This window comes from Bombus vosnesenskii, unplaced genomic scaffold (assembly GCF_011952255.1).
Source record: "Bombus vosnesenskii isolate JDL3184/JDL3185 unplaced genomic scaffold, Bvos_JDL3184-5_v1.1 scf7180000013267, whole genome shotgun sequence".
Classification (NCBI taxonomy): Eukaryota; Metazoa; Arthropoda; class Insecta; order Hymenoptera; family Apidae; genus Bombus; species Bombus vosnesenskii.
Window position 1 is genome coordinate 1,209,983 of NW_022882927.1, and position 27,588 is coordinate 1,237,570.

Consider the following 27,588-nt stretch of genomic DNA (forward strand, 5'->3'; position numbering starts at 1 on the left):
GTATTTCTGCACTCTGGTATCTTCGTATTGTACTTTTCTACATGTCCTGTAACATGTCGCAACCCTTGAAAAAAGATCATCGAATTCGCGAGATAAATGTTCGTATAAAAACGTAATGTCACGTTCTTTTCTTCAGTGATACGTACGCACATATATGTACATATACTACGTGCATATGCTGCCACCAGCGTATAGTGAAAGCGCGTATATAAACTCGCTGATAGTCAATAAATTTTTTTTTTTTTTAGAAATCTAGTTGCAATTAAGGGTATGATGTTGAAATGAAAAATTAGTACATTCCAACGAAAAGAACAGTCGAAACGATCGAAAGTACGCGGTCTCGAGTTTAAGATAGAGAATATTCTCGATGCCTTTTTCATGGACGTTAATGCTCAATTGCGTATTCTGCACAATCAATCGAATATTTTACTATGCATAAAGAGATTCTTTTTGTGTGCCTGGCCTTTTTTGCACGTTCGCGAAAATATCTACCTGTTCGCCATTTAGACGTTGAAACATTTTTACGTATGAATACAGGGACCGCCAGGGAAACGCGGTAGGAAAGGCGACAAAGGCAACAAAGGAGATCAGGGTGTACCCGGACTAGATGCTCCATGTCCATTAGGAGCCGACGGACTTCCGTTAGCAGGATGCGGTTGGAGACCACCCCAGGTATCTCACATTTTCCCTATTCATTTCAATTAACTTTTGTCGGCTTGAACAAGTCCGAAATAGACGACTTCCTGTTACGTTCTTTCTCACGTTTTCTCTCCCCCTTTGTCTTTATAATTGATCAGATATTCCCACAATACTCGAGACGTTTCGTCTTTAAAAGATATTAATTAATAATAAATTGGCATACTTCACCGTGGCAGAATATTTTTTATATATACAAATGTATTCTTATAAACATAATATTAATTAAATTTTCTATATACGTATGTAGCGATTTAGTCGATAAGGTCGTTCCTATTCTTTAAAAAAATCTTTGTATCGAGAAGAATAATGCGAAAAGAAGAAAGCTGTAACGAGTGAAATGGAAACGAATGGTCAGAAAGGGAATTGTAAAGAATTAGAAGTAGGTAGAACGAACGCTTGGATTCTCGTATATGCTTAGCAGGACATCACTAGCACCTCGATACCAGCTGTCGAAGGTCCTGAAACTTCAGAGACGGATTACGAAGAACCAGAAGAGGACTACGAGGAGTATACGGATCCGAACGCAAATCTAGCCGAGCAATAATTGCTCGTTGTGCGCTGCCCTAATCACTACCAACAACTACCACAACTACTACCACTACCATCACCACTACAACCACCAAAACCACCACCGCCATCGCCCTCATCACTCGTCTCACCTTGCTCTCCCAAACTAACGTGGTCCTGGTAATTGCAAGTCCCGTAGTTATACTAACGTTGTATGCATGCATAATCAGCAAAACACCACGCTCCTAAATAACAAAAATGATTTAGAAAGAAGTCTTGTAACTCTGCTCCTCCTTACATTTTCGTACTTTTATTGTATTACTTACTTACATATTACCTGTATGTTGATTAAGTAGAAGTCCGTGGCAATAGTCTTGCTTAAAGTTTCATGTCAATGCTTACGGTTATTTTGCTTTCCTGTCCAAGAAAGATAGAGTAACAAATGATACGTATATAATATATCAAAAAAGTACTAAGAGATAGAAGATATATTTACAGTCGTAAAAATTAATTTCCAATTCGACTTTCTTGCCACTTCTTTGTACTTGAAGCTTCAAGGTGACGATCAAGAAATTAATAACACTTTAACGCGTTCAAAGACTTTCTTGTAGCTGCATTTTTTTTTCTTTTTTCTTTTTTCTTTTTTCTAATTAGAACGAAGAACGCAAAATATGTAGATTAACGTCAAAAGCAACGTTCCAGACTGCTTCTTTGTACAATTATCCGCTTACATTCTCGTTTGCTTTGCTTATCGGCACGATAACGTAATTTGTAATCGTAATTGATGATTAATGAAATGCATAAACAATGAAAAATCGATTCGTTTCGAATAGATAGCGACCTGTACGTATAAGCATCGTAACTACTTTGTATATTTCAAAGCGATCATCTTCTTCATCTTTGAATGTATACAAATCTATCGTATTTGCTTTAAGCTTTACAAAATATTTCTACAAATATTTACAACAGATTCCCTTCCGCCTCGTTTTTTCAGAGAAGAAGGAATATTCTTCATGATTGGCTAGAAGAGGAAGCCGAAAAAGAAGAGGGGCAGTGATACAAGTATTTTAAAAGAAGATAGTACATATTTTCAAAGACCTCTGTGTATACTCCATCGTAAAAATACAATTCATCCAGTTTAACGCGAAGAAAATCGAGCTATGTATTTAAGAAAAAGAAATATATATATTTTTTTACATATATATATTTTTTTTTCTTTTTTGGCATATAAAATACATGTATGCCGAAATCATCTTCTTGCCATCGGGTGTTGTAAATAAGTGTACTTACAGTGTTTAGCGTCCGCAAATAGTGCGTGTACATAAATATTTAGAGCTTACTACCGAAAATGCGGTTAGAACGACATCATAATTTTATCGACAATTTGTTTATAATGTAAACGTAAACATCAGTAATTTATAAATTACTTTATTTCTAAGGAGAGTAAAATTAATGACCGAATTATCCAAATATCGTTTGCACAACGTAATATAGCGATAGCAAAGTTCTAAAACAATAAACAATTTTATTGGTCTATTAACATTATTGTCAACGTGTTTTCTTTGCTAAAATACGTTGCACTCTATGCGAAGAAATAATTTTTCTCTCTGCGTGTTTTTTATGTGGACATATCTCGTGGAAGCACAAGATGTAAAAAGTTGAAAACATTAATCATTTTGCTCTACCTTCTTTAGCTGAAGATGAATTGAACGTATATTCACGTAAATTTCAGTCAATGTTATTTTTCTGTTTATTTATTTGCTTGCTAAAATGCAACCAAATGCATTTAAGCATAATTATAATATTATGTATTTATATAGCTGCTATTAATTATTACCTTTATTATACATTACTATGTTTCTAAGATTTTTTTTAATTTAAATTATATTATTCTCGCCAGATCTAGTTTTCTCGCTTAATCAAAATTTGTATAATAAGTTCAACTACGAAACTTGGAATTTTATTTTTATCGAAAAACTAATGCCATATGATTATTTTAACGAGGAACGGTTGAAAATTTCTTTTCCCAGTATGTGTCATTTATGTGCACAATACATATATGCGTACCTATGCCATTTTATTGCCTTCGGTACGTCTAATAAAAAAGTGCACATTTCTGCGCGATCGCAAGGGAAGATTTTTATACAAATATCAGTTAATAATGCATATCTCGACATAATTTTCATCTAGATTAGTAATAATATCAACTGTAAAGCAAAGGAGTAACGTGTACACATTGTCAATACTGTCAGGTATTGTTAAATAAAGAATAAGTATATATCTATCGTTTTCATATTGGCGTATAGTAAATCCCGAATTGGAAATAATTCCTATTTATTGTTATATATATAAAAAAATAAAGCAAAAAGAGATTCATAAGGGCATAAGATCGACTTGTTATCTTTTTAATACAATATGAAACATATTACTAGATTTTTCTTGACATATTCCTAAGCAGAGTTCAATTCGTTTTATAGCATTGCAAATGACAATGTTTGAGGTACTAAAACTTGATACTGACTATTCCTTAAAATATATAGTACTATATTTAATACTATTTTATTTTATATTACTATTTAGTTTTATTACAATTGATGTACAATATAAAAGAGGATAATGTAGCTGTATAATGAAAATTGTATCCTTTTACAATTTAAGTAACTTATATTTCTTGAAATATGATTTTACTTTATCCTTTGGGTAAGGTTTTGTTGCCAAACACGTTGGAATATTATCAGGCTGTTCAATCCAGACCTTATGATCAATGTTCTCATTTGTCAATGTTAAACATAAATTGTTTAAACTGGTCTCATCTGGAATCTAACATTTATATACATATAAATATATCCATGTATGAGTATACTATAAATGTCACCATACTCCTTCGCTGTTTTAAAAACTGTATACACAATAGTTATGCACAATAATACATTCGAATTGACGTTTAATACCTATGATATATATAGTTCCTGGATATACTTACTTCCAAGACAACTTTGTGCATAGCATCTAAATTGGCAAGGTAGGCTTGTGTGTAATTGTCATTATAAAAAAGATGAGTAACAGCAGTACACGCATGGCATGCTTGAGCTATAACTGCGCCGATGGGCCACTTCATTGTCTCCAGAAGATCTCCTCGTACCACCACATATTGAACTAGCACGCTCATCCTAGTAATGCAAAAGACGTTTAATTTAATTTAATTTTAAATTATAGAATATGCAAGGGCTATTGTAAGGCTGATCAAGCTAAATTATTAAACTTTAAACATTCGTTGATAAAACTCTTAATTTTCTATATATTAAATTTAATGTCATTTACAATCCTTACATAGTAAGTGCCAAAAATATATATAATTCATATAAATAAGAAAACAATAGGAAGTACTTTTGAAGTATTTATCTATTGACATTATGTCTGTTTAGTATTGTAATATTCAAAAGTAAGACCCAAATATCATTGTAATATTCTTTTGGCATTGTAGTTTAAATCAGATGTATTATTTATATAAATTGTTGTTATTAAAGACAAATTAATCATACGTAAATACTGTGTATAATATGTTACAACATTCAAAACATAATTCATTTATATAGAACATAATAACTTTTGTATATTTGACAAATTTTTGTTGTCATTGATTCGTTAGAAATTGCTGCAATCTATCTGTAAGTAAAGGTTTAAAAAAACTCTATCATCTCTACTTTTTAAGTTGTAAAGTAAACATTTAAAAAATAAACATTTAATTATATCATGGTCATGTTAATTACATAGGACATTCTCACCAATTTGATATTACTTATAGCTGGTTATACTCATTATTTTATACATGACAATAACATGATTAAAGAAAAGAGTTTCTACTTAAAAAGAAGAATTTATATAATATTTAAAATAATGATTATTCATAATTACGAAAAGATTCATCATGTACTATTTTGAAAACTTAATAAACATTTCTGTCAGAAAGTTTTGTGCATTACTTTGATTAAGCAACGAAATGCTGGCGGCCGAATTAATATTACTACTAATCCCATATATTAAAAGGTAAGGTCGAACGCAGGTTATATGTACAGATAAAAGTTGTTCAAAATGTTGAGTTTTATGACATTTTAAGATCACTAAAATTAAAGACACCTTTAATCGACAACATTACCGGTTTAACTCTAGCAGGAGAATCGCAAATTTTCTAGTGTTTTTCCTGGATTGAGGTTAGATTTAGATTTAGTTTTGCGACACATCTCTTGTGATATTCTGCTTACTTAAATAACATTTTATAACATATTAAAGTTCGAAAAAATCGAAAATACTGATCAAATTGCTCACTATCACACTTCTAACTAATATTTCATATATTACAGGCGTTAAAATATAACTAGCAATATATTTGAAACAATCACATAAAAATAAAACGTAATATGACAAATAATATGAAACTATACAAAATATTTGTTATAAATCTGAAACATTACAAGGAGATGAAGATATTAAAATAGATATAAATAAAAATAAAATTTGTTTAGTAATACTTGATTTATTTATAATTACAAAATCATACTTATACATAAGATCTACTCATATTAGCTTTGTATTTATAAATACAAAGAGACTAAAATGTTCTCTTTAATGTATTTTCTAAATATTGCATGTAAAATCTCTTCAACATGGTTATATATCATATGTTTAAAATAAATATATTTACAGTAAAGATAGGTTTTTTTCTTTTGTTTAATCATTTCATTCTACTTCTAGGGACAAATTGTACTTGTAATAATTAAACCATTGATGAAATTTTCTAATATTTTAATTTCTTTATCTTATCTTGTTTTACATCACGCATACTTTTTTTTCAACCTAGATTTGCCTAACTTTTTATAACGTATTTGGTTCATACGAGACATCAGCATGTACATAAAGGGTAAACAGAATATGAGTAAATATATCTTTAAAAACGATGGAAAATGAAATGCAAAATTCCAAGAATTTGGTAAAGAAACAGTAAACTTCTGCGTCTCTTCAAAATATGGGATATTTCTTAATATTATAATCCCTTCACAAAGGAAGCCTAATGGATATAAAGGCATCCATATTGTATATCTTAGCCATGTTAAAAATGAAATCTCGATTTTAAGTAATTGCGTGAGATAATAAGGATACCTAAATACTTCTACTATACTCCATACAAGGAAAAGATAAAAGACAACTGGTTTCGTTTGCATACGTGGTTCAGCCTCAATCATAATAAATAAAATAAATGCTCTGCCTCCCACTTGTACAAATGTTACAAATGTACTACTCTTAGTGTAACCAAATAATGAATGCATAACTTCTAAAAATTGTATAAGTTGTATAAATTTCATTGCATTCCCAACAGCTACATAAGTTTCTTTCATAGATGCTACAATTAGAAATTTACTAATTAAAAAAATCAATTTAGATATTATTATATTTAACTAATTTTAAATATATCATACAGTTACTAACCTGGTCCATCTCGCGAATACGTAATTCCCATTACAGTTAGAATATAGATAAAACCAACAAATTGACAAAGGTTATAGATAATTAGATACACTTTTTTGAAATCTTCTGCGCAATGAATAATTGTAAAATATTATTAATATTGAAATGTATTTCAATTATTATGTATATTAAAACATTTTTTAATAAAGTATACCTTTTCTATAACCAAACTCTTCTTCATGAAGTTTATCGTACATGTCGGGATAATCACTGCATACATCTCGTCTTTCATCTTCGTTATCGTCTAAATCTTCGCTTGTCCATTTATCAAAATCGATTTTCAGCCATGATGGCTTTTGTGGTTGACTAGTTAATCTTGGCCACCAAGCAGGACACTTTTTACCCAATGTAAAATCAACTTGTCGAGCTGTTACTTTGTAATTACTTTCCTATAATAAACAATTTTACTTTTATTATTTGTACTTGTAATATAGAACATGTTATCTTCTTACTAAAAATTAAAGATATACAAATTTTAGAAATGATGATATGCCATAAAGCAAATGGTATTATAAATATTTCCATATTATTCTTATATTACATATTAAAAGACAATGCATTATTATACATGACGAGTGAAATAAAATATAATATTGGATTCACACTGTCGTGATGTATGGATTTTACATGGATTCCGAACTTCATAGCATACTGATCCGTGTAAAATATTATACATTATCATTATTCTATTATAAGTAGTTGGAAATCATTATAGATAGCTCTGTCACTTTTAGCCTTGCCATCCTAACCCCAAGTTACTCCATAAGATAAAGTAAAATATTATTGCTACAATTGTTACAAAAAAACAGGGATCTTTTCTAACAACTATACATTTCATATTATTTATTTTGTTATTGAGTTATAATGCGTAAAAAATCTTAGCTTAAGAAATTTAGTAAAACTTATTGAAGCATGCTAAAAATAATTTACCTATAAATGACAATGTATCTTACTTATCATTTAAGATTATAAAAAAAATGTGAATATAAATTGCAAGCTTACTCACATTTATCCATTAAAAACACAAATATATGTCTATGTAATAAATTATAATTATAAAATTTATTTGAACAATATAAGTTACCTCAACATTAATAGATGAATGTAAATCCAAGCTAAATCCATATTCATTAAGACCTCTCGCGCCTTGTCCATAAACAGTAACCCTTAATTTGTTCTCATTCATGTAAACTTTAACATGCTACAAAATATAATTTGATATATATAAGCTGATAAACAATAAAATTTATATATTAGAAATTACATACCCAAGTATCAGTCAAGTCTACCTTTAATGTAATTTGTTGCTCTGTTTGAGCCCAATATACAAATGGAGTTAAAATATCTGCCATTTTTTCATTTTATATTTCTATAAATGTTAATTTTATCCGGCTTATTGTTATAACAGATCGATATTGAAAGTACATATTTCGTTCTAAGTTAGTAAAAGATGTATCGTTTTATTTTTTAAATAATTTTCATTATTATATATATTGTATTTTAACATTGTAAATAAAAATTTATCAGTTATTCGATGTAAACACAAAATTTCGTACTCCAACGAACGCCACTGTCAACATTACAGTTAATAATGTCTGATTTATCGTTTGACTTTGATTACACAAAAATGTAAGAACTGCACATATCAGCCATTAACAATTAAGTTCATAATATGATACCAACATATCTACTGTTGAATATGCTACGTAATTTAATAATTAAATAAAGTTACAAAACATGAATCTGATAAAAATCACTAAATTTAAAAATATTAGGTCTTGAACCACGTGCTTATAACTCTAGTTTATTTTTATAGCTATTAGAAATTTCATATTTATATATCATGTTGTTTATTTCATCAAAATAAAATATGAAGAAGGAAAAGGCAAGAGACATGTCTTGTATTTTAAAATCATTCATGTGAAGTATAATTAAAGTGTCAATACTTATTTACAAAAACGCTGATTGGTCAATGTTTATTGTGTTAGCAAGTAATAATTTAGAATTATGTCAGTGTAAGATATGCGAGGTATTCAATATAAGGCGATGATTATATAGAGGAATTGTATTACCTAAAAGACTAATGATTAGGCACTTTTATACATGGAGACTTGCGCGTACTTGCACTTATACAATATACATATAGGAAGTGTTGTGGGTTCATATATATGTATATAAATATAAATGTGTTACTGTCGAGTTGACAGTTTAATTAATTAAGTTGAATAAAAACATTGTTTTTTTTAAGTGCATATGCTAATTATCGATCACTTCAGATATCACCAGGCACTTTATTTTTTACTCAAATGTGTGTTTCATAATGATTTGAAAAAAAAACATTTTCGATTGATCCAGCACTTAGCCATATTCGTATTTTAAGGTTAAAAGGTAATTCAATTACATTTTATGTTATCAGATTGTATTATATTATATCATGTTCGATATTTCATAAAAAGAAATATTGTATTTTGAAAACACATTTTGATAAAATATTCTGTACGTATTTCTTTGAGAAACATTAAAATATGAAATAAATTTCCAGCATTCAAATTATGTTTTCGTGGCTTAGTTTCACGTGCGATTTCTGTATAGTAGCATAAATTTTCGCAATTTCAGACAACATAATATGCAGTTTTAAGTGTTATTTAGATAAAACATCAATAATTAATCCCAATTAGTAATTAGAATCTTATACATGTAATACTAATCGTGTACAAAATGTATAAGATAAAAAATTGCAGGTTAAATTAACTCGTGAATACATATGTTAGATTAGTGAAATTAAATATTTGAAATATAAATAATAGTGAGAAATTCATAAAACCATTTTTAATGTTCAGGATAGATTAATAACTATTTTATTTTATATAGTTATTGAAAATCACACTGTTTTTTAATTACAATTAAAAGTAAATTATTAGAAAATATATAATAATATTTCTGTTATAAATTATGTGAGTTTTAAAGTATTTGTCAGCACAGTAAGTAAATTTATACATATATATCTATTTATTTTAAATTTAACTTTAATGGAATATTTGTATATGTTATTTTGTATATTGCAGTATATTTCTGATTTATGGCACACATTTAAAGAAATTAAAATCAACAATGAATTATAGTGAATATTTGTACCTGTATTACCATGCAGATTATATAAAAATTAAATATATTAGAAACAACCGTTTGTACTTAAATTGTTCACCAAAAACTTTACTTCCAAACAATTTTTATAATAATTTAAACAATAATTTTGTGTATTTAATAGTTTTATGTATATGCAAATCAATGTACATAAAGTTATATCTGTATTTATATTTAAAATGTTTCAATAAATACTGTTAAATAATGTTCAATTTTTTGAAAGAAAACAAAATCAGATTGTTTAATTATCCACTTATAGTTTTATCTGTTAAAATTATATAATTTTGTTAATCTCTTATGTAAAATTTCTTTTTAAAGTTTTTATTATATAATATGATACAGATTGTAAAAGTAATTCATATCTTAATTCAATAAATTATATTTGTCATTGTTTTATTTGTATTATTTGGAAATTAATGTTTCTTATTGGTAATCAGTATTAATAGAAAATAATTATTAGAATATTTTTATTCCTTTATGATTATAACAGTAATTAGTTAATAATACAACTAATGCAGCTTGATGATGACATGATGGAAAATAGATTCAAAGATGAGCACTATTTCGAATGTAGCTGTTACCAGTATTATACAGAATTTTGAAGACACTATTTTCATACGGGTAGCAGAAACTCAATGAATTCTACTACAGTGAAGCCAGTTTTACGAATTAGCAGAAATCATTTAATGGCTCGTTAAAACACCATCTGCACATTTCAGGGAACAGCGCAAATATGGTATAGAATGTGTCCATTCTACAAATAATTGTATGCTGTTTATTATTATACAAATATTAAAACATATTTAGTTACGTGTAATTATTGATTCATAAATTCATTAATCTAATACTAGTTACATTAACATTATGTGTCATAAATATTTTGAAAAATTAATGAGAATAAATAACTTAATGAAACTACAATAATAGTAAGAGTAAATAATTTAACACTAACCTACCAGAAATGAAACAGCATGAAAGTAGTGTTCAATTTTATAATATGATAAAGATATTACGTATAATGTCTTTATCAATAAAGTAAAGATTTTATATTAAACACTTGGTACATGGCTGCAAACTAATTTAATCTTGTTAATATGAAGTGTTTGGAATTATCATTTTTTTATATCATTTTTTAATGTCTTAATAATTTAACATTACATTTTTGCATTACATAAGTATTTTCCTATTTGTAATTTTAAAAAATCTTCATATATAATATATTCCTTTTTTATATTGCATGTGAAACTCATGGTGGCTAAATATTTTATTACTGATCATTTTGTATACTTAACTATAACATTAATATTGCTTCAATGAGTTTTTAATGATTTTATTAATATTCAATATCAATATCAGTATGAAGTAATATAATATTTTAGCATATATTATTAAAATTATTATATTACAGTAATCAATGCCATTAATTTAATTTTATAATATTCCATTCATATTTTTAAAATGAAGTATTGGGAATAAATTGTTGAACACAGTAATAACAAATTTGTGATATTTTCTAATTTTTTGCTGCTTTAAATTGTGTAACATATATGACAATATGTGTGACATGACTATAATATTTTATTCATTTCTAATATATTACATATTTTGTAATGCTTTATTTATTAAATAATCATAAATTTATTTATGATCTGTTTTATTATCTTTGCAGAATAATCAGTTAGGAAGTATCATGTTGGAAAATACCACTGCCATTCGACGTGTGAAGGATTCGGCACCTGTTAATGGTGCTCAACAAAATGTAGAAGAGAAAAAATCATCTGCACCATTTTCAGGAGATTTAAATAATTTGGACAATGAATTATATTTAGATTCTGAACATTTAACTTTGTGGCAGCATCCAATTACCACATTGAATTATTTTTTCCGAGAACTTTTTAATAATATATTTAGCTTAGGGGGAAAAGCATTGCATTACAAAAAGACAGTATGGAGCATAGTATCAATAATTACATTATTTCTGATATTGAGTAGAATTTCTGGTCCACATCAACAGGTAAGTTCTATGATTAAAGTATAATAAATTATTATACAAAAATTTTGCATATTAGTCTTTCATCTTTGTTTTTCTTAATATTTAAAGTCATCAAATATTTGTACATTTTCAGATATTGAAAGCATGGGAGACAAAAATAATTTGGTGGTTATATTGGATAGGTTTAGGTGTCCTTTCCAGTGTAGGTCTTGGTACAGGTTTACACACTTTTGTACTGTATCTAGGACCACATATAGCAGCTGTCACAATGGCTGCATATGAATGTGGTGCTCTCAATTTTCCTGAACCACCATATCCTGATCAAATAATATGTCCAACAACAATTGATCCAATGTGGACAGCAGGAATATTAAATATCATGAGAAAAGTACGCATAGAAGCTATGCTTTGGGGTGCTGGTACTGCACTTGGTGAACTACCACCATATTTTATGGCTAGGGCAGCTCGAACTAGCAGACAAAATAATAGAAATGAAGAATTTGATCAAGAAGATTTAAAAGAATTAGAAGCTTTAGAAGCTTTAGAAAATGGAGAAAATGTTTCATTATTAATTCGACTAAAGCTAATTATGAAACATTTTGTGCAAAAAGCTGGATTCTGGGGAATTCTTGCTTGTGCTTCAGTAAGTTAAATTATTTTCTAAATATTAAAGATTAATTTTATTTATATAGAAATATTATTATTATATTAGAAAATATATAATAATAATAATAATAATATTATTATTATTATTATTATTATATTGGAAAAGTTTTATTTTTATATATTTTTAGAAAATATTTTTATATAATCTTCGAATTTTATTAAAATTAAATTAAACATTTACAATATATTTTTTACACAAAAATCTTTTTTAGATCCCCAATCCATTGTTTGATCTTGCTGGCTTGACATGTGGTCATTACTTAATTCCATTTTGGACATTTTTTGGAGCTACACTTATAGGAAAGGCGATTATAAAAATGCATATTCAACAACTTGCAGTAATTATAGCTTTCAATGAAGAACTTTTAGATAAATTCATAAAACTGCTGGCAATTGTACCATTTATTGGTTCGAAATTTCAAGAGCCATTGAAAAAGTATCTTATTCAACAGAAAGAAAAATTGCATGATAAAACGTCGATGGTATGATCTTAATTTATTGTGAGCAATGTATTTACACATTTCTAAATATTTATTTTGTTTTCAGGATGGAGCAACAACAATTTCATGGTTATTTGATAAATTTGTAATGTTGATGATATGTTACTTTTTAGTAACAATTATTCATGCGTTAGCAAGGAATTATCATCGTAAACGAACTAAAGAATGTACTGATTAAAAGTTATTGAATATAGGATATACAATGTAAACATAAAATCAATTAAAAAACTACGTACAGATAAAGTTGCTATTAAAGTGCAGTATAATTAAGGTACTAAAAATAATAATAATAATATTGTGGCCGAATTTTTAAGTGCACAATTTCTCTTTTGCAATATGAATAAATCGTGAAGGATGAAGTATATAAATTTAATTTTTTTAATTCTAATTTTCTAGGATGCTTCTAAATGTCAAAAATGTTTCGTAATATATATGTATATATGTATATATATTACAAAACATTTTTGACACACACACACACATATATCTATATTACACATGTATGTGTGTATGTATTTAACAATATACATACACATATGTATATCTTAGGGAGGATTTTCATACATTATGTAGTATAAATTATGGGCATATTATGTATGATACATATTATGAGAATTTTACTTTCACTATTACAGTCATAATTTATAATATCAGAACTCTTCCTAGGATTTATGATGTTAATAATATTATACTCAATAATGTAAATGATTTAAGATTCTAATCAGTTCCAATGTAGTATAAAACTGTTTGAGATATGCATTCTTCCTATAAACATTTAAATATAATTATTTTAAATATTCTTAGTTGACAAATACATTCTCTTATTAGCATCTTTCAGTACTATCTATCATAATTGAGTAGATAAGTGGTATAAATTATGTTTAAGTACCAAAAAAAGAGCTTTCAATTATTGGTTTTTTATACTAAAGTTACAAAAAGCTAATCTTATGATTAGCTTTCCAACCATAAAGTCAGAAATATATACATATAGTTAATAATACATATGATTGCAGAACAGATCTAAAAAGTTCATATCCATCGGTGGTTTGTGAATAAATAGTAGTGATTTTTCGTGATTTCATAGAAATTACTCAGTTTTTTCGATAGATCCGATATTGATTTATATTTTAACTATATATTGTCATTCATTTTTTATGACATTTTCACTTTTCATTGTAATGCATTTATATTTATGGAATGAATGTAATATTACTTGTAATTTAAAAATATTTTGAGAATAAGAAAAATATAAATGAAAGATACAATGTTTTTAGTCTTAAAAGAGTTAAAATTGCTGTCGAAGAAAATTTTTTATTTACATTGAATTTTTTCTATTTGGAAAGTATTGATAAAATAATTTATTTTCATATCCTACATATTTCATTAATATATTTTTATTATATTTTAATAAAACTTAAATAAAACTGAATGATTTCAAAATATTTTGTGATATTTTCGGAGAGATAAGTACAAATTGTATTTTTAACTAGTTGGTATTTTTTCATTCATGTGATAAACTAAAAATTTAATGTTATGAGAACCATACCTTTATAAATGATGAGTGTAGAGTTATACATTTTTATTCTGAATATATATATATGTATATGAATAACAGTTTGTAATTTATATTACTACTGTAGGAAGATTATTCAAGGTATTTTTTAGGGGGAAACAGAATATTATAAATACAAAAACATATTAAAAATGATTAAAACATGTTTGTAAATAATAAACGTATAGAAACTAATAAAAAGAACAGGTAATAATATGCAAAATTTTCATTAGTAATGAGATACTTAATGTGTAAAATTTATATGAAGACATGGAAAATTATAATATTTTAAGTCATTGTTCATTAACATCAAATATAATTGATATTCATATGATTTTATAACGTGATTTATTTACATAAATATTTCATTTCTTATTGATTTAAATGAAGTAATGTGACCAATATATAGAAAGGAAAAAACGCAGATATTAAATTCATTTATATGGTAAGTATATGCTAAGGAAAAGTAGCATCAGTAGTGTCTCATTATTACTACTTCTTTTGCAATAAAATTAACAATATATATATATATATATATATATACACATATATAGCGAGCATTTTATTGATAAAATAGCTCACACATAATAGACATCTTCTATTATTACTACTAATTATTACTATATTTCATTAAATTTTACAATTTATTTAGCGATACAAATGATCCGCATAAATATTACTAGCAATTTCTGATTCCCACCTGTCTCCATTACTCAGCAACTTTTCTTTGTTGTACAATAACTCTTCATGTGTTTCTGTTGAAAATTCAAAGTTTGGACCCTAAAAATAATTCATGTGGTAAATATAAATCTTATGTAATAGGTATTACCGTATATCTACATAGAATTGTTTACATTTTATGATAGATATTGACACTTAGAAATTAATATATTACTCTTACTATGTCTACTTATTCTCTTTGCATTAGATTTGGATTATATTAAATTGATACTGAAATTTAAATTACACTAAGTAATGGTAAGGCTGGATTATTTGAATTTAGACAAAATAGCTCTATTTAAATTTAAACAAGCACTAATATATATACTTATGTATTAATCGTTACCTCCACAATTGCATCCACTGGACAAGCTTCTTGACAGAATCCACAATATATACATTTTGTCATGTCTATGTCATATCTTGTTGTACGGCGGGATCCATCTGCTCTTTCCTCTGCTTCAATAGTGATTGCTTGTGCTGGACAAATTGCTTCACATAATTTGCATGCAATACATCTTTCTTCACCTGAAGGATATCTATTAGAATAAATTTATTACATTTTCTTCAGTACAAATTTTATGTACTCTTGATATAAAAAGCTTTATACCAATACCTTCTTAATGCATGTTCACCTCTGAATCTTGGACTTAAGGGACCCTTTTCAAAAGGATAGTTTATTGTTGCAGGTTCACTAAAGAAGTTAGAAAGTGTAATTCCAATACCACGTATGATTTCTAGAAACATTGATCTGTTTGTTGCATTATCAACAAACTTTGGCTTCTCCGGGGAAATAAAATAATATTTAGTTCGTACAGGTACATTTAAGATTTTCGTGGAAGTTTGAAATAATTTTAAACCTGTAAAAAGCATACTTTCATAAAATCAAATGTGTAATTAAGACAAAATAATAATTTTATAGGTTATATGATATTTGTATATTACATTTGATAGAAAAAGAATCAATTAAATCGTATTAGGAAGCAGAAAATAGTTTTGTTAAATTTACCTGGTTGTATAGTTTTCAGGAATGTCATGTTGAAATTTCAATAATTGCTTTCACTTCGTGCAATCACTCTTCTCACGATATACTATATATATATATATATATGATATATACTATACAGATACAATCTGGTTCTAGCTATGCGCGAACTAAGAATAATTTTCTTCGCATTGAAAATTGAACTTCATGTATTCGTATAAAACTATAGTATACATATACACATATGTATGTATATACTATAGTTAGTGCACGGTCGTATAAATATAATAAGTAACTTTATAATAGACAATGGGTATAACTATACATATTTACATTAGCTTATATAAGTCTAATATACAAACTTTTCCCACATATCAGCGGCATCTAGGTTACGTAATAACGTTCACCAAAATCTGGTCTATTAATTTTCAGTATTAAAAACAATTAATTAAAATATTTCTATTGTTCCTTAGAGGAAGAAGTGAACAATACATTTCATTTATTGATAAATTTATGTAGAATTTATAGGTTTGCCTTAATTGTCAAATATATTGTGTTCCATTTTAGAATTTAAATAGAAACAAAGGGAAAAGTCATATCGTTATATTACTTTTATTAATTGTTTTTTAAATTTTCTTGCTGTCATAACATATAATTACCGCTGCAGTTTAACCTGTAATGTTGAGTATGGATTATAACACTGATTATGGTTTCTTATAATGCTACACACAGTAATTTAATAACAAATTTGTTTTATCTTAGTCGGAACAGTTCTTTTAAGTAAAATGTGTAATACATATTTATTATATGTATTAAAAACCATAGATAAAGTATTATTTAAGTATTATATAATAGTATAATATCATCTTAATTTATTCGTAGTGATAAAAAATGTTATAAAAAAGAGTTTAAAAAGTAGTCAAAATGGCCGAATTAGTAACGAATTTAAAAGTAGTGCAAGATAAAATTATTGCTGCTTCTGCTAGAAGGCTACTCGTATGTTACAAATATTATATAAATTTATATAATGATAATTATTTTGGAATTATGTAAATAGATTAAATAAAAATATAAACATAAAACACTAGAGATATGTTTTAATAGTAATAATTTGTATATTTAACCTCCTTTTCACAGGAATACAAGTATTTTGAGCCACGTTTAGTAGCTGTGAGTAAATTGAAATCAGTTGAATTAATTGTGGATGCGTATAAAGCTGGTCAAAGACATTTTGGAGAAAATTATGTCAATGAATTAGTTGAAAAAGGAAATCACTCAAGTATTTTAGAAACATGTACAGATATACGTTGGCATTTTATTGGCCATCTTCAACGCAATAAAATAAACAAATTATTAACTACTCCAAATTTGTATATTATTGAAACAATAGATAATGAAAAACTTGCATCAGCATTAAATACGTCTTGGTCTAAAATTAGAGTACATGAAAATTTGAAATTAAAAGTAATGGTACAGGTTAATACTAGCAACGAACAAGGTATTACATATTGTAATTCTAGTAATTGGTTACGATTATTGTGTATATTTCTATATGAAAATATTATGAACAAAAATATTGCATGTTTTATTATATTCAATCTTCTTAACATAATATTTATACGTCCTTAAAAATATGAAATTCATGCAAAATTTTTGTTTCATCTTCAAATAAGAAAGTTCAAATAAATGTAAACTATGTCTTGGCTTCTAGTTATTAGGATTATTCTGATTTTATAATTTAGTAAGTTAAATATATTATAAATTTACATTTTCAGAAAAGAGTGGTTGCGAAATCACAGATGTTTGTACTCTTGTTCAGCATGTTATTGATAACTGTACAAGTTTAGAATTTGTAGGTCTTATGACAATAGGCATGTTTGGACATGATCTCGCTAAAGGACCAAATCCTGATTTTTTGTGTCTGAAAGAATGTAGAGAAAAAGTTTCAAAAGAATTGGGTATTGATTTAAATAAGATAGAGTTATCAATGGGAATGTCAAATGATTATGAACATGCGGTAATTTTATTAGAAATTGTTATACTTTCTTAAAAATGTCAGACACGTATTAAAATATGATATTATCTTTATGCAGGTAGAGTTGGGAAGTACTAATATTAGAGTTGGTACTGCTATATTTGGGGAAAGAGCGAAAAAGGATACCTAATGAAATACATATTTTTTGTATAATATTTGTATAAATATATTGTATAATATCGTTATAAATATAATTTATGTTGTGTAGGTTGGTCGGTCTCTACAGTAATATACTACTGTTGTAGGAAACATTTTGGAAAAATTTTAATAATTTCAAGTAATAAAGTTAGATAAAATACTTCTCATATATGTATCGATAGATAGATAAAATATGTATAAAGAGTTGGACGATATCGTAAAGTCCTTAAATGATTATTTCTCTCCTTAAATGGATAAATACAGAGTGATCATAAAGTCTCAATGTATTTCTAAGGAAGGCTTACTTTATTATTTTCTACTTTCTACAATTTTACTAAATTTAACAAATAACATGCCAATATATCAATAGTGGCATAGATTACTCCTTTTTTGCATTATCGGCCAATTTTTTCATTATTTCTAATCCTTCACCATTGGCTTTACGATAACCTGGCGCGGATGATTTTATTCTCTCCATCCATTTAGCAACATTCACGTATTTCTCCACCTCGAAACCGAAAACCTACGATCAGTAACCATCATTTAAATCTACCAATTAACGTTCCCTTTTTCTCATGATGTATGTATACCTCCGATGTTGATACAGTGGCTGCCAATGCGAGATCGGCGATGGTCAAATTGCGTCCAGCGACGTAATCTTGCCCATTTAAAAATTTATCGAGGACATCAAACGCGCCTTCGAGTACCTTGTAATATTCTGGATTGTAATTTGCCCCTCTAAACACAACTGGATACTGTAACAAGTTCGTTCGGTTTCAGGATATAATCATTTATTTTATATTCTCACCTTACTTCTCCTATTTCAAAAAGGAAGAAAACACAAGAAAGATATAAAAGTGGTTTAATTTTGAATAACTTACATAATAATTTTTCATGCCCCTATACAAGGTACCAATATCAAAATGTAATCGATGATTGACCAATGCTCGACCAGCCGGTGTTTGCGGATTTAGACGAATGTTTTTACCATATTGATCAACTAAATATGACATGATGGCTCGACTGCAATCGTTTATTGAAAGAGATTAAAGGATGATAAGAAACGAAAATGATACACATTGCGTATTAATTAATTACAAACCTTTCAGATAGTTTGTAATCGCCGTCTACAAGAAACGGGACAGTTTTCTGTGGATTCAGCTATAATAGGAATATAATCGCCATATGTTATTTTACGCATTACTGTAAAATTTCATTTTAACACATACTGTGTAGGTATCGAATAAAACGAATAGCGAAATATCGAAGAACGAAATAAAACAGAATAAACGCAGTCCTCTAATTAATTACTTTCAGTTAACTGTTGCGAATGCTGTATAATCGAGGAAGCGTATAATGTTTCGTTGACCGTACATTATTAATTTGATAGGTCCGTGTAATATAGTGTATTGATAATAATAATATTTCAATTGACATTATTACGTAAATGACTCTTGATATTTATTTAAGATTTTTAACCTTTTGCGGTTTTATGTTGACCACATTCGACATGCTATCACAATCGATTGCCAATTGAATGTATAAAACGTATTTCTTTATGTTATGGATTAACTTCATGGAAATATACCAATATAGATATGTTATTTGCTCCGAAAATATGAAAATTTATCTAAATTATGAACAGTATATTTCCGAGGGTGAACTAGAAGAGATGAAATGTTACAATAATATGGAATATAGTAAACTTCGTAAAGAATAGATAACACAAGACATATTTAAGCACGCTGACCTGTTCAAATTCTGGCTTTAGATGTTCGCCTTCAAATAAATTGATTTCTATTAAATTTAAAGTAATACCAATGGCCTCGGCAGTCAAGAGAACCGCTCTGCAGGGTGAACTCATTGGCGTGTAATACAGATCCACTGACATGATTGCTTGTTAACTAAAAGAATATATTTCAACATCAGTTACAATGTAATTAAAATTCACGATGGTAGCACGCAGTATGACTGAAAGTATAATATAATTCCTCGCAAAGGATAGATAGAAATCATTAACAATAATTAACTGGTTGAACATTTTAAACACACGTGTAGCTTGCGACTTGCCGCTCAATGCAATTAAACATTTGCCGCGTATCACATGCTAGTGAAGTATCGTTTCAACGTTATCGAAAAAATATTTCGTTGCAACTTTAAAACTTTCGAGACCGTCAGTGAAAAGTATTGAAATATTCCATTACACGCCCCCTTTTTTTCAGCGGCGCCGGTTTCGTTCACAACGATTTTCGATAGAATCAATATCGCTAACTAAATCAATATACACACATACGAAAGTTACAGAACTATCCTGTGTACCTTACTTCGCATTTAATACGTCCTATGGCACATTCTTTTCGTCATTGTTGAACAATGCCAAGAGTTATTGTGAGATTTTCCAATGTTTGCACCATGAATATTCGGTTTTAGTTGAAGTCCAATAAAGATCGAGAATTTGCATCGAAAAACGGTATAAAAGAGAAACAAAACAGAAAAGAGCGATAAAAAATTGGAAAGAGGAAAGAATTCGTTTGCTCTTACGACGAATGGAACGAGCGATGGCGAGATTGCCGAACTGAAATTCGATGGGAACCGTTTCCAAAGCGCAACACGCGCGGAAGCGCGCGGCAAGTAAGGGTTTCATCTCTTGGCCGATTGAAGCGTATTGCCACAGTTTTGTTTTCAATCGATGTAATCGATAGAGGACTATTTTTCATACGACGAACCTATATATACGTGATCTGGAACTACATGTGTAGTAAAGTACTGCTACGTGCGTGCGCCATTAACAAGCAATCGATACACGCGAAACAGTTCAAGCGTACGTACAAACAACGTAAAGAAGGCGACTCATTGAACTGTCTAACAACGAGAATTGGGCATATGTATACGATAAATTCAAAATCATACTTCTTACTTGTCGAGAGTTTCTTAATTTAGAAATAAATCTAACAAATAAACAAATTTTAATTTATCAATAAATCTTGGTGCCCTTTATAATCGGTATACGAAGCAGTGAACACGATCACGAACATGCAAAGAAATAATTGCTACCTTTTCGTAATAGTAATAATTTTACAACTGGCGTGTGATATCAAATTCCTTTTTAATAATTATTATCACTGTCTCGAGAAATATTAGTGCGATCGTTCCTTGTGAACGGTAGGAAAGGTATGAATATGCTTTATCTTATTCGTACAGGTGAATTGATTGTGAGTAGAGCTTGTGCGCTGACTCATTCGATGTACATATACATATAATAATATATGTATGTACATGTATGTAATGGCTGTAGAAAGTATCTACACACTAAAAGTATTCGTTAAAGAGACAAAAGTGTATAGAATATGTTTAATACGTAAAATTATATAAAATATCGGAAATACGGAAAGTAAAGTACTCGTTATAATCTTTAATAAGCAAAACGAGTCTCTATTTAAGTTCTATTTCTTTACTTGTGTTCGTAAAAATATAAATTTGTATAAAAATCCCTGGTTCAGTTATAATTAATGCGGATTCAACGACCGCGTAATACATATTTAAATAAATTGTTTTAACTTAGAAGCAATCACAAATGATCACACTTTTATGTAAATATCATTTCCTTCTAAAACTATTAAAAGTATTTATTCTTGTTTAATGATATTTTTATTTTATTCATTAGGGGATGTTTTACGATAGGACTCAAAGTTTCCTCGTAGAAACGAAAAGATCTTTCCCGTTTGGTTATAGCAAAAAGAAAAGCAACTATCGATGAAAGTGTTTTACCGATCATTGGAGTGTAATTAAAACGTACGTGAAACCGAGGTCGAGGATAATTAGCAAATGAACATCGAATCAAAAGGATGGTCATTGCTGAAGTAAATTGGTCGCACTGCGAACAGCAAGTGGCTACTATAATTACAAGGTTCATTAATACGTATTTGATGCTGATTCCACTATTTACTGTATCGTGCGTGGTAATGGTAATTTTACCTTAAATGGGTTCGAAACAGTTCTTTTTCACCGTATGTGAACGTCAAGCTGACAATTATTACAACGTGTTTTTAGTTCTCAAAATTTGCGATATATTTTTTATTTCATTTTTCATGTAGAATTATTTCTTTCGTTCGTTTCTATATTAAAACAACGTCACCGTAGGAGACAGTCAAATTAAACAGAATTAGATACGTAACGATGTTGTTGGTTACCTCAATTCGTACGAAAACTAAAATGAAACTATGTAAAATTCAGTATACACATATGGCTATATGAATATGCAATGTATTAATATTTTTGGAACTTAATGTTTGCCAATTTTTAGAATTTCAGGAGAAAAATAGGTTCGATAGTGTATACGCGTCGATGTGCTGCTATAACGACTCCGCAATAGCATTTACGAGCATTCTGAGCCGGATCTACACTTGACGAACAACGCGGACAAGCATGAACGAACATGAACGAACAAACGTGGCCAGTATTGCGAGCATGAACGAGTGTGAACGAGCATTAACGAATTCGATTTCTCGCTTGTAAATACGCTGAAGGAAAATATTCATGTGTGAAATAATATTCGTTAAAACGATCGAATATTGGCTGGTGCTTATTCGCTCGTAAAGTTTCCATTTGTAACACGTTGACTGCTGATGATGCCATGCTGGTGTCATTGGTTGATTGCTTTCGACGATGAACGAGTAACGTCACGTACAAATTGTTTTCGAATGGTGTCGAGAAAATGAACGAGTTCTAAGAAAAATTTCAGTCGTAACGAAAGGCTGCGTGACTTCGGCCCAACATTCTTATTTACGTTTACGTTAATTACCGATCTGACAATTAAATTAGTTGGGTGGACGATGATCTCGTGTGAAGCGCTTCTGAAAATTCGAGACATTTTTTGACGGTATTAATAATAATAAATACAACCTTTGCAAAATATAAAACAATAACAGTACATATAAGGCAATTATATATGTATCATTTAGACTCTATACTTATACGTAAGCAGAATTCCTCTCTGTAAAAGGGAACGATAAAAATTTTATTCATATAGAATTCACATAAAAGAAATCATGGTTTCGAATATTGTTATTGTGTTTCGCTTTTCACTTTTTCGTCATGTTATGCACCAAATCCTTGAATGCCTTTACGCCTGCGTTGTTGTACTCCTCGTATTTTGGAGCTTCCGACTTGATCTTTGCATACCATTTGGTCACATTTTTATATTTGCTGAGATTGTAGTCCATGGCCTGTTGTTAAAACGATGTAACGAATAAATGTGACTTTATATAAAAGAGTTCTCTAAAACTCTTTTTTATGACTTTTTTCTAAGTCTCTTGATAGTGGCGTTACTGTCATATTATTATCAATGTAACATAACATATATTTTGATAAGATAATATTTTCAAGGAAATTACCTCTATCGTGGACACGGTGGCCACAATGGACAGGTCAGCAAGAGTCATGTTCTCTCCTGCCACGTAGTCTTGTCCTTCGAGGAATGTATTAAGGAAAGACATGGCTGTACCAATAGCTTCGTATTTCGCTTGATCTTTAGGGGCTTTGGCGAAGATTATAGGATACTAATGAAAAATGTTAAGATCGCTAATTAATTATTCGCTTCATACACGTTCTAAAATAAAAGATTAAATAGCGGTTTTAAACGATTCGACGAGAAAATCATGTATATATCACCTAAATTGTCTACTTTTATAAGAATAAAAGAAATTATTTACGAATACCACGCATGATGAAATATGTAAGGATCTATTAAGTTAGTTTTTTATTTAAAAAAATCTAGCAACGTCATGTAACATAGAAATTCCTTTCAATGCGCCATAAAAAGTCACTAAATAGCTTTAAACTTACGTAATAGTCTGCGAAAGATTTATACAGAGTGCAGGCGTCGAAATACAACCTTTGATCAACGACCGCGCGTTTCTTCGGATCCTTTGGATATAAGGAGTCATTCTTACCATATTGATTTACCAGGTATGTCATAATAGCCCGACTGAAAGAAAAAGAATGTACATAACGTCTATACGTTTTTATTCCTGATCTTGTTAATTATTCTAATTGCTCGCTCGTATTAGATTACTGGAATACTCCATACATGAAAACTGTAACACAGACTTGTAAGACAGAAAGTGCAAATCTACCGAAAGGAAAGACGCAATCGCAACAGAATTACAAAATAGCGTTAGAGCGATAATAGGATTCTATTTCTTGGAACGAAATGTTAGTTAATGATCAATTTATTAAATTCCTGCCAGTCTGTTATCTGAATAATTTTCGCCTGATCGTACGCACTGTAATCGTATGGGTATTTAGGTGCAGGTATACTTATATAATAGCATACAAACGGTAGATCATCGTATTGAGAAAAAAGAACGAGATTCTTTGAAATTAAAGAAGTATTCATAATATAATATATCGATCAAGTTCACCTTTCCCACAAGTAGAAACCATTATCATCGATTGTAGGTATCGTGTGCTGTGGGTTCATCTGTACATAAGGAGACATCAAATATATTAAAGTAAAATATATTAAAAGTAAATATAAATGTAATAAAATATTCGAGTATTTGATACAAGATATTAATTTCTTGCTTTAATAGAATTCGATACAAGTGTAATAGAGTTACGTTTAGCTTATATCAGTTACACGTACCTTCAAATATTCTGGTTTTAAGTTATCTCCGTTCATTAAAGCAACTTCCTTAAAATTCATTTCGATACCAAGCGCGGCAGCTGCCAATGCAGCGGCACGGCACGGAGCGCTTCCAGGAAGTTGATAAAAATCAATTGGCATTTTAATTTCTGTAACGGTATGTAATGCGTCATTTAAGAAACTCGCTGACTTCGATTCGGACTGACGTGTAGAATTAAAAATAGAAATAAAATTTAGACTGGTTATTACTTAAACAATTATAAAATTATATTATAATATTAAAACTAGAAATAAATTTATTTACTTATTGCGAAATGATTATGCGTTAATTTAAATAAGGAAATATGTGATCGTTTCGACTATTCAACAGACGTGCGACAGAAGAAAAGTTTTAACGATACGATTTATAGATACATTGAATATAGATATAATATACAGTGAACACGAATCATACGAAAAAACGTTTCAGAAAAATATTGCTCGATATCGTGGAGGATATAGTACACTCTCGTGTACTTGACCTTACGATAACCTTGACATTTCTCTATGGTGCACATCGGATAACGCTAATGCCGGCGACACATCGGATTTTAAAGTTCGTATCTCGATAACGGATGGCGCGAACGATACGGGTTTATGGTATTTTGAAAACGTTTGCTACAAAGAATACGTAAAGCTACAAGAATACGTAATAAAATTGTAATGCCACTCTCAAGGTTATCGCAAGATTAAATACACAAGAGTATAGTATGTCCCCCTCAACGCTGTGCAATCTTTTTCTGAAATATTTTTTTGTATCATCGTGTTTTTTTCGAGATATTTCAGCGGTTCGAGATAAATTGGACATGCTGTATATCGTACATAGATGGAAAGTTACGTGTATACGTGTATCCACGTATTTGTGCACGTAACAATGGCATGACTCAGTATTGAGATCGTAACGATTAAGAGGGGAAAAGAGTACAGTGCGGAGATAGAAGGAAGTTCCCCGAAGGAATGCCGATTAGTTGTTTTTCGCACAACTCGATACAATCTCAAAGTTAAACACCGTATTGGCCGAAAATGGTGGAGGCCACTGAGATTAATAATTCCTTTGCCTCTGTACCGTCCCACGAAGTTTCTTTCTATCTCAGTGTTACGCATGATAGTTATTTAGGTCAGCGGAAATACTAAATAACTTTCCATCATGCAATAGCCGGTTCTTCAATCGCGTCTTCAATGAACTCCTTACTGCTATACACTAGTTAATATAAAAAAGCCTAATAACTATATCACTTTATATTTATTCGATACAGTCGCAAGTAATTTTTATATCGATGTTTATTCAAATGTGCCAGTATTTTCTAAAGAATCTATACCTTTATATAACTACAAAGTTACGTTTGCTATATATATAATATATATAAATTAGTATATAGAAATATATTAATATAGCGTGAAAAATGTAATGTAATACATTGGTTTAACTTATTAATACGTTACGTTTAAAAACATTGGATCTATTAACTTAAAAACAGCCAAGCATATATGGCATGCCTGTTGCGCCAAACAAGTTGCGTTATGGATCAACTTTTTATCGTTACAAGATTAAATATTTTCTCTGTATTATTCGTTCACAGTTTTAAAGGACTACAGGCACACTTGAAGTAAACACTCCTTGTCTGGTTATCTCCACCATGCACCAAATCGATAATCGTGTTGCAAAATGACATATCGAACTTCACTCTCAAGCAATAGCTGTACAACAATGAGATTCTACTTTATTCGGCAAAAACACAATTGACAATTAAGATCAACGTTAAATCAAAAACTGAAAGCACTGTCCATGAAACTTCGTACCGGTTATAGTCGGATCTTCGGACGACGAAAACAAGGATGATATGTGGCAGATAAACGAAGACGAGTAAAGTAAATTCAAATACGAGTTTTCCAATGGTATACTACCAGATAATTGGGAGCTATCTAAAGGAGTTAGCTCTCCAGTCTCTTTATAAATGCCAGCGTATCTACCATATGTCCTCCTTTTCAAGTAGCGAATAAGAGAGCGCTGCGCAGGCTCAACCGGTTTCAACTTGTTACGAGTATGGAGGTATCACCTCCTTTGCTTTTCCTCTTCGATATTTGTCTTACTTTCAGATCGTTAGATTTCGTTAGAATTTAGTATGTAACGGACAGACCGAAATAAACGATACACCGTTAGAAGCTGTTCGAAGTATTTAAGAAAATTTATTTAGAAAGCGTTTGAAAAAGTTGGGCGATTATAAAATAGATAAAAATATTCTTATCTCATCGTGACAAAATAATAATAATCCTGAAACTAGCATATTGAATAGAATGTGTTGCCAAGAATTAATTATCAAGAATTAAATTATCAAGAAAAATATGTAACTTTTATCCATAAACTTTTATGATTAATGTGATATTGATTTATTATTAAAAGTTTTTTGATATTGCATGAATTGTTACATTTGCTTACAGAA

General features: G+C 29.0%; 7 protein-coding genes across 32 annotated transcripts in view; 3 read left to right on the top strand and 4 right to left on the bottom strand.

Moving 5' to 3' along the window:
• The window catches only part of LOC117230390 (collagen alpha chain CG42342), a 119,873-nt gene extending 116,288 nt beyond the window's left edge, over positions 1–3,585 (top strand). For 15 of the 19 annotated variants that reach the window (XM_033487777.1, XM_033487776.1, XM_033487787.1 and 12 more), the window contains 3 exons: positions 538–672; positions 1,118–1,386; positions 2,201–3,585. In XM_033487777.1, coding sequence (XP_033343668.1) covers positions 538–672; positions 1,118–1,243 — 261 coding nt within the window. In that variant the 3' untranslated portion in view covers positions 1,244–1,386; positions 2,201–3,585. Of the gene's footprint in view, positions 1–537; positions 673–1,117; positions 1,387–2,200 lie in introns of those variants that run through there. The other 4 variants (XM_033487774.1, XM_033487782.1, XM_033487790.1 and 1 more) reach the window with 4 other exon arrangements.
• Positions 3,586–3,768: 183 nt separating this feature from the next.
• LOC117230402 (putative peptidyl-tRNA hydrolase PTRHD1) lies at positions 3,769–6,994 on the bottom strand. Of its 6 annotated transcripts, none has more exons than XM_033487825.1 (3): positions 6,884–6,994; positions 4,190–4,376; positions 3,769–4,026 (listed from the first exon to the last, which is right to left on the bottom strand). In XM_033487825.1, the coding sequence occupies exons 2-3, from the start codon at positions 4,373–4,375 to the stop codon at positions 3,853–3,855; spliced, it is 360 nt and encodes a 119-aa protein (XP_033343716.1). In that variant the 5' UTR covers position 4,376; positions 6,884–6,994; the 3' UTR covers positions 3,769–3,852. The 6 variants fall into 6 exon arrangements, with proteins under 6 accessions (XP_033343716.1, XP_033343715.1, XP_033343712.1 ...); XM_033487824.1 differs by lacking the exon at positions 6,884–6,994 and adding an exon at positions 5,363–5,561; XM_033487821.1 differs by lacking the exon at positions 6,884–6,994 and adding an exon at positions 5,239–5,329.
• Positions 5,993–8,887, bottom strand: LOC117230396 (very-long-chain (3R)-3-hydroxyacyl-CoA dehydratase). Its single transcript, XM_033487809.1, has 6 exons — positions 8,802–8,887; positions 7,998–8,098; positions 7,814–7,930; positions 6,884–7,118; positions 6,691–6,795; positions 5,993–6,604 (listed from the first exon to the last, which is right to left on the bottom strand). The coding sequence occupies exons 2-6, from the start codon at positions 8,079–8,081 to the stop codon at positions 6,039–6,041; spliced, it is 1,107 nt and encodes a 368-aa protein (XP_033343700.1). The 5' UTR covers positions 8,082–8,098; positions 8,802–8,887; the 3' UTR covers positions 5,993–6,038.
• On the top strand, positions 8,795–13,400 carry LOC117230395 (vacuole membrane protein 1-like). 2 transcript variants are annotated; one of them, XM_033487807.1, is made up of 6 exons: positions 8,933–9,117; positions 10,392–10,609; positions 11,543–11,887; positions 12,000–12,509; positions 12,745–13,014; positions 13,079–13,400. In XM_033487807.1, exons 2-6 carry the CDS (start codon positions 10,607–10,609, stop codon positions 13,208–13,210), a joined length of 1,260 nt encoding a protein of 419 aa, XP_033343698.1. In that variant the 5' UTR covers positions 8,933–9,117; positions 10,392–10,606; the 3' UTR covers positions 13,211–13,400. The 2 variants fall into 2 exon arrangements, with proteins under 2 accessions (XP_033343699.1, XP_033343698.1); XM_033487808.1 differs by lacking the exon at positions 10,392–10,609 and having other exon boundaries at positions 8,795–9,117.
• A 1,610-nt stretch (positions 13,401–15,010) lies between these two features.
• LOC117230399 (NADH-ubiquinone oxidoreductase subunit 8) lies at positions 15,011–16,568 on the bottom strand. The gene is made up of 4 exons (XM_033487817.1): positions 16,314–16,568; positions 15,921–16,164; positions 15,651–15,843; positions 15,011–15,364 (listed from the first exon to the last, which is right to left on the bottom strand). The coding sequence occupies exons 1-4, from the start codon at positions 16,339–16,341 to the stop codon at positions 15,233–15,235; spliced, it is 597 nt and encodes a 198-aa protein (XP_033343708.1). The 5' UTR covers positions 16,342–16,568; the 3' UTR covers positions 15,011–15,232.
• A 597-nt stretch (positions 16,569–17,165) lies between these two features.
• LOC117230397 (pyridoxal phosphate homeostasis protein) lies at positions 17,166–18,756 on the top strand. 2 transcript variants are annotated; one of them, XM_033487811.1, is made up of 4 exons: positions 17,166–17,285; positions 17,427–17,787; positions 18,065–18,306; positions 18,383–18,756. In XM_033487811.1, the coding sequence occupies exons 1-4, from the start codon at positions 17,214–17,216 to the stop codon at positions 18,452–18,454; spliced, it is 747 nt and encodes a 248-aa protein (XP_033343702.1). In that variant the 5' UTR covers positions 17,166–17,213; the 3' UTR covers positions 18,455–18,756. The 2 variants fall into 2 exon arrangements, with proteins under 2 accessions (XP_033343702.1, XP_033343701.1); XM_033487810.1 differs by having other exon boundaries at positions 18,387–18,756.
• Positions 18,757–18,835: 79 nt separating this feature from the next.
• LOC117230545 lies at positions 18,836–27,103 on the bottom strand. The gene is made up of 11 exons (XM_033488124.1): positions 26,948–27,103; positions 25,109–25,257; positions 24,885–24,943; positions 24,307–24,448; positions 23,856–24,020; positions 23,547–23,687; positions 20,213–20,362; positions 19,565–19,623; positions 19,344–19,485; positions 19,053–19,217; positions 18,836–18,985 (listed from the first exon to the last, which is right to left on the bottom strand). The coding sequence occupies exons 2-11, from the start codon at positions 25,247–25,249 to the stop codon at positions 18,842–18,844; spliced, it is 1,308 nt and encodes a 435-aa protein (XP_033344015.1). The 5' UTR covers positions 25,250–25,257; positions 26,948–27,103; the 3' UTR covers positions 18,836–18,841.
• Between the last annotated feature and the right edge of the window lie 485 nt (positions 27,104–27,588).

Coding starts and splice junctions, on each gene's coding strand:
- LOC117230402 (XM_033487820.1), bottom strand. Junction 4,027..4,189: donor TGCACAAAGTTGTCTTGGAA/GTAAGTATATCC, acceptor TATAAATGTTAG/ATTCCAGATGAGACCAGTTT.
- LOC117230545 (XM_033488124.1), bottom strand. CDS start 25,249: ATGCCAATTGATTTTTATCAACTTCCTGGAAGCGCTCCGTGCCGTGCC. Junction 24,449..24,884: donor GGTTTCTACTTGTGGGAAAG/GTGAACTTGATC, acceptor TTTTTCTTTCAG/TCGGGCTATTATGACATACC. Junction 23,688..23,855: donor CCACCGTGTCCACGATAGAG/GTAATTTCCTTG, acceptor TTTTAACAACAG/GCCATGGACTACAATCTCAG.
- LOC117230399 (XM_033487817.1), bottom strand. CDS start 16,341: ATGACATTCCTGAAAACTATACAACCAG. Junction 15,844..15,920: donor GGTGAACATGCATTAAGAAG/GTATTGGTATAA, acceptor TTATTCTAATAG/ATATCCTTCAGGTGAAGAAA. Junction 15,365..15,650: donor CAGTGGATGCAATTGTGGAG/GTAACGATTAAT, acceptor AATTATTTTTAG/GGTCCAAACTTTGAATTTTC.
- LOC117230396 (XM_033487809.1), bottom strand. CDS start 8,081: ATGGCAGATATTTTAACTCCATTTGTATATTGGGCTCAAACAGAGCAA. Junction 7,931..7,997: donor TAGACTTGACTGATACTTGG/GTATGTAATTTC, acceptor TATATTTTGTAG/CATGTTAAAGTTTACATGAA. Junction 6,796..6,883: donor AGAGTTTGGTTATAGAAAAG/GTATACTTTATT, acceptor TTCATTGCGCAG/AAGATTTCAAAAAAGTGTAT.
- LOC117230397 (XM_033487810.1), top strand. CDS start 17,214: ATGGCCGAATTAGTAACGAATTTAAAAGTAGTGCAAGATAAAATTATT. Junction 17,286..17,426: donor CTTCTGCTAGAAGGCTACTC/GTATGTTACAAA, acceptor TCCTTTTCACAG/GAATACAAGTATTTTGAGCC. Junction 17,788..18,064: donor TAATACTAGCAACGAACAAG/GTATTACATATT, acceptor TTACATTTTCAG/AAAAGAGTGGTTGCGAAATC.
- LOC117230395 (XM_033487807.1), top strand. Junction 11,888..11,999: donor TTTCTGGTCCACATCAACAG/GTAAGTTCTATG, acceptor GTACATTTTCAG/ATATTGAAAGCATGGGAGAC. Junction 13,015..13,078: donor TGCATGATAAAACGTCGATG/GTATGATCTTAA, acceptor TTTTGTTTTCAG/GATGGAGCAACAACAATTTC.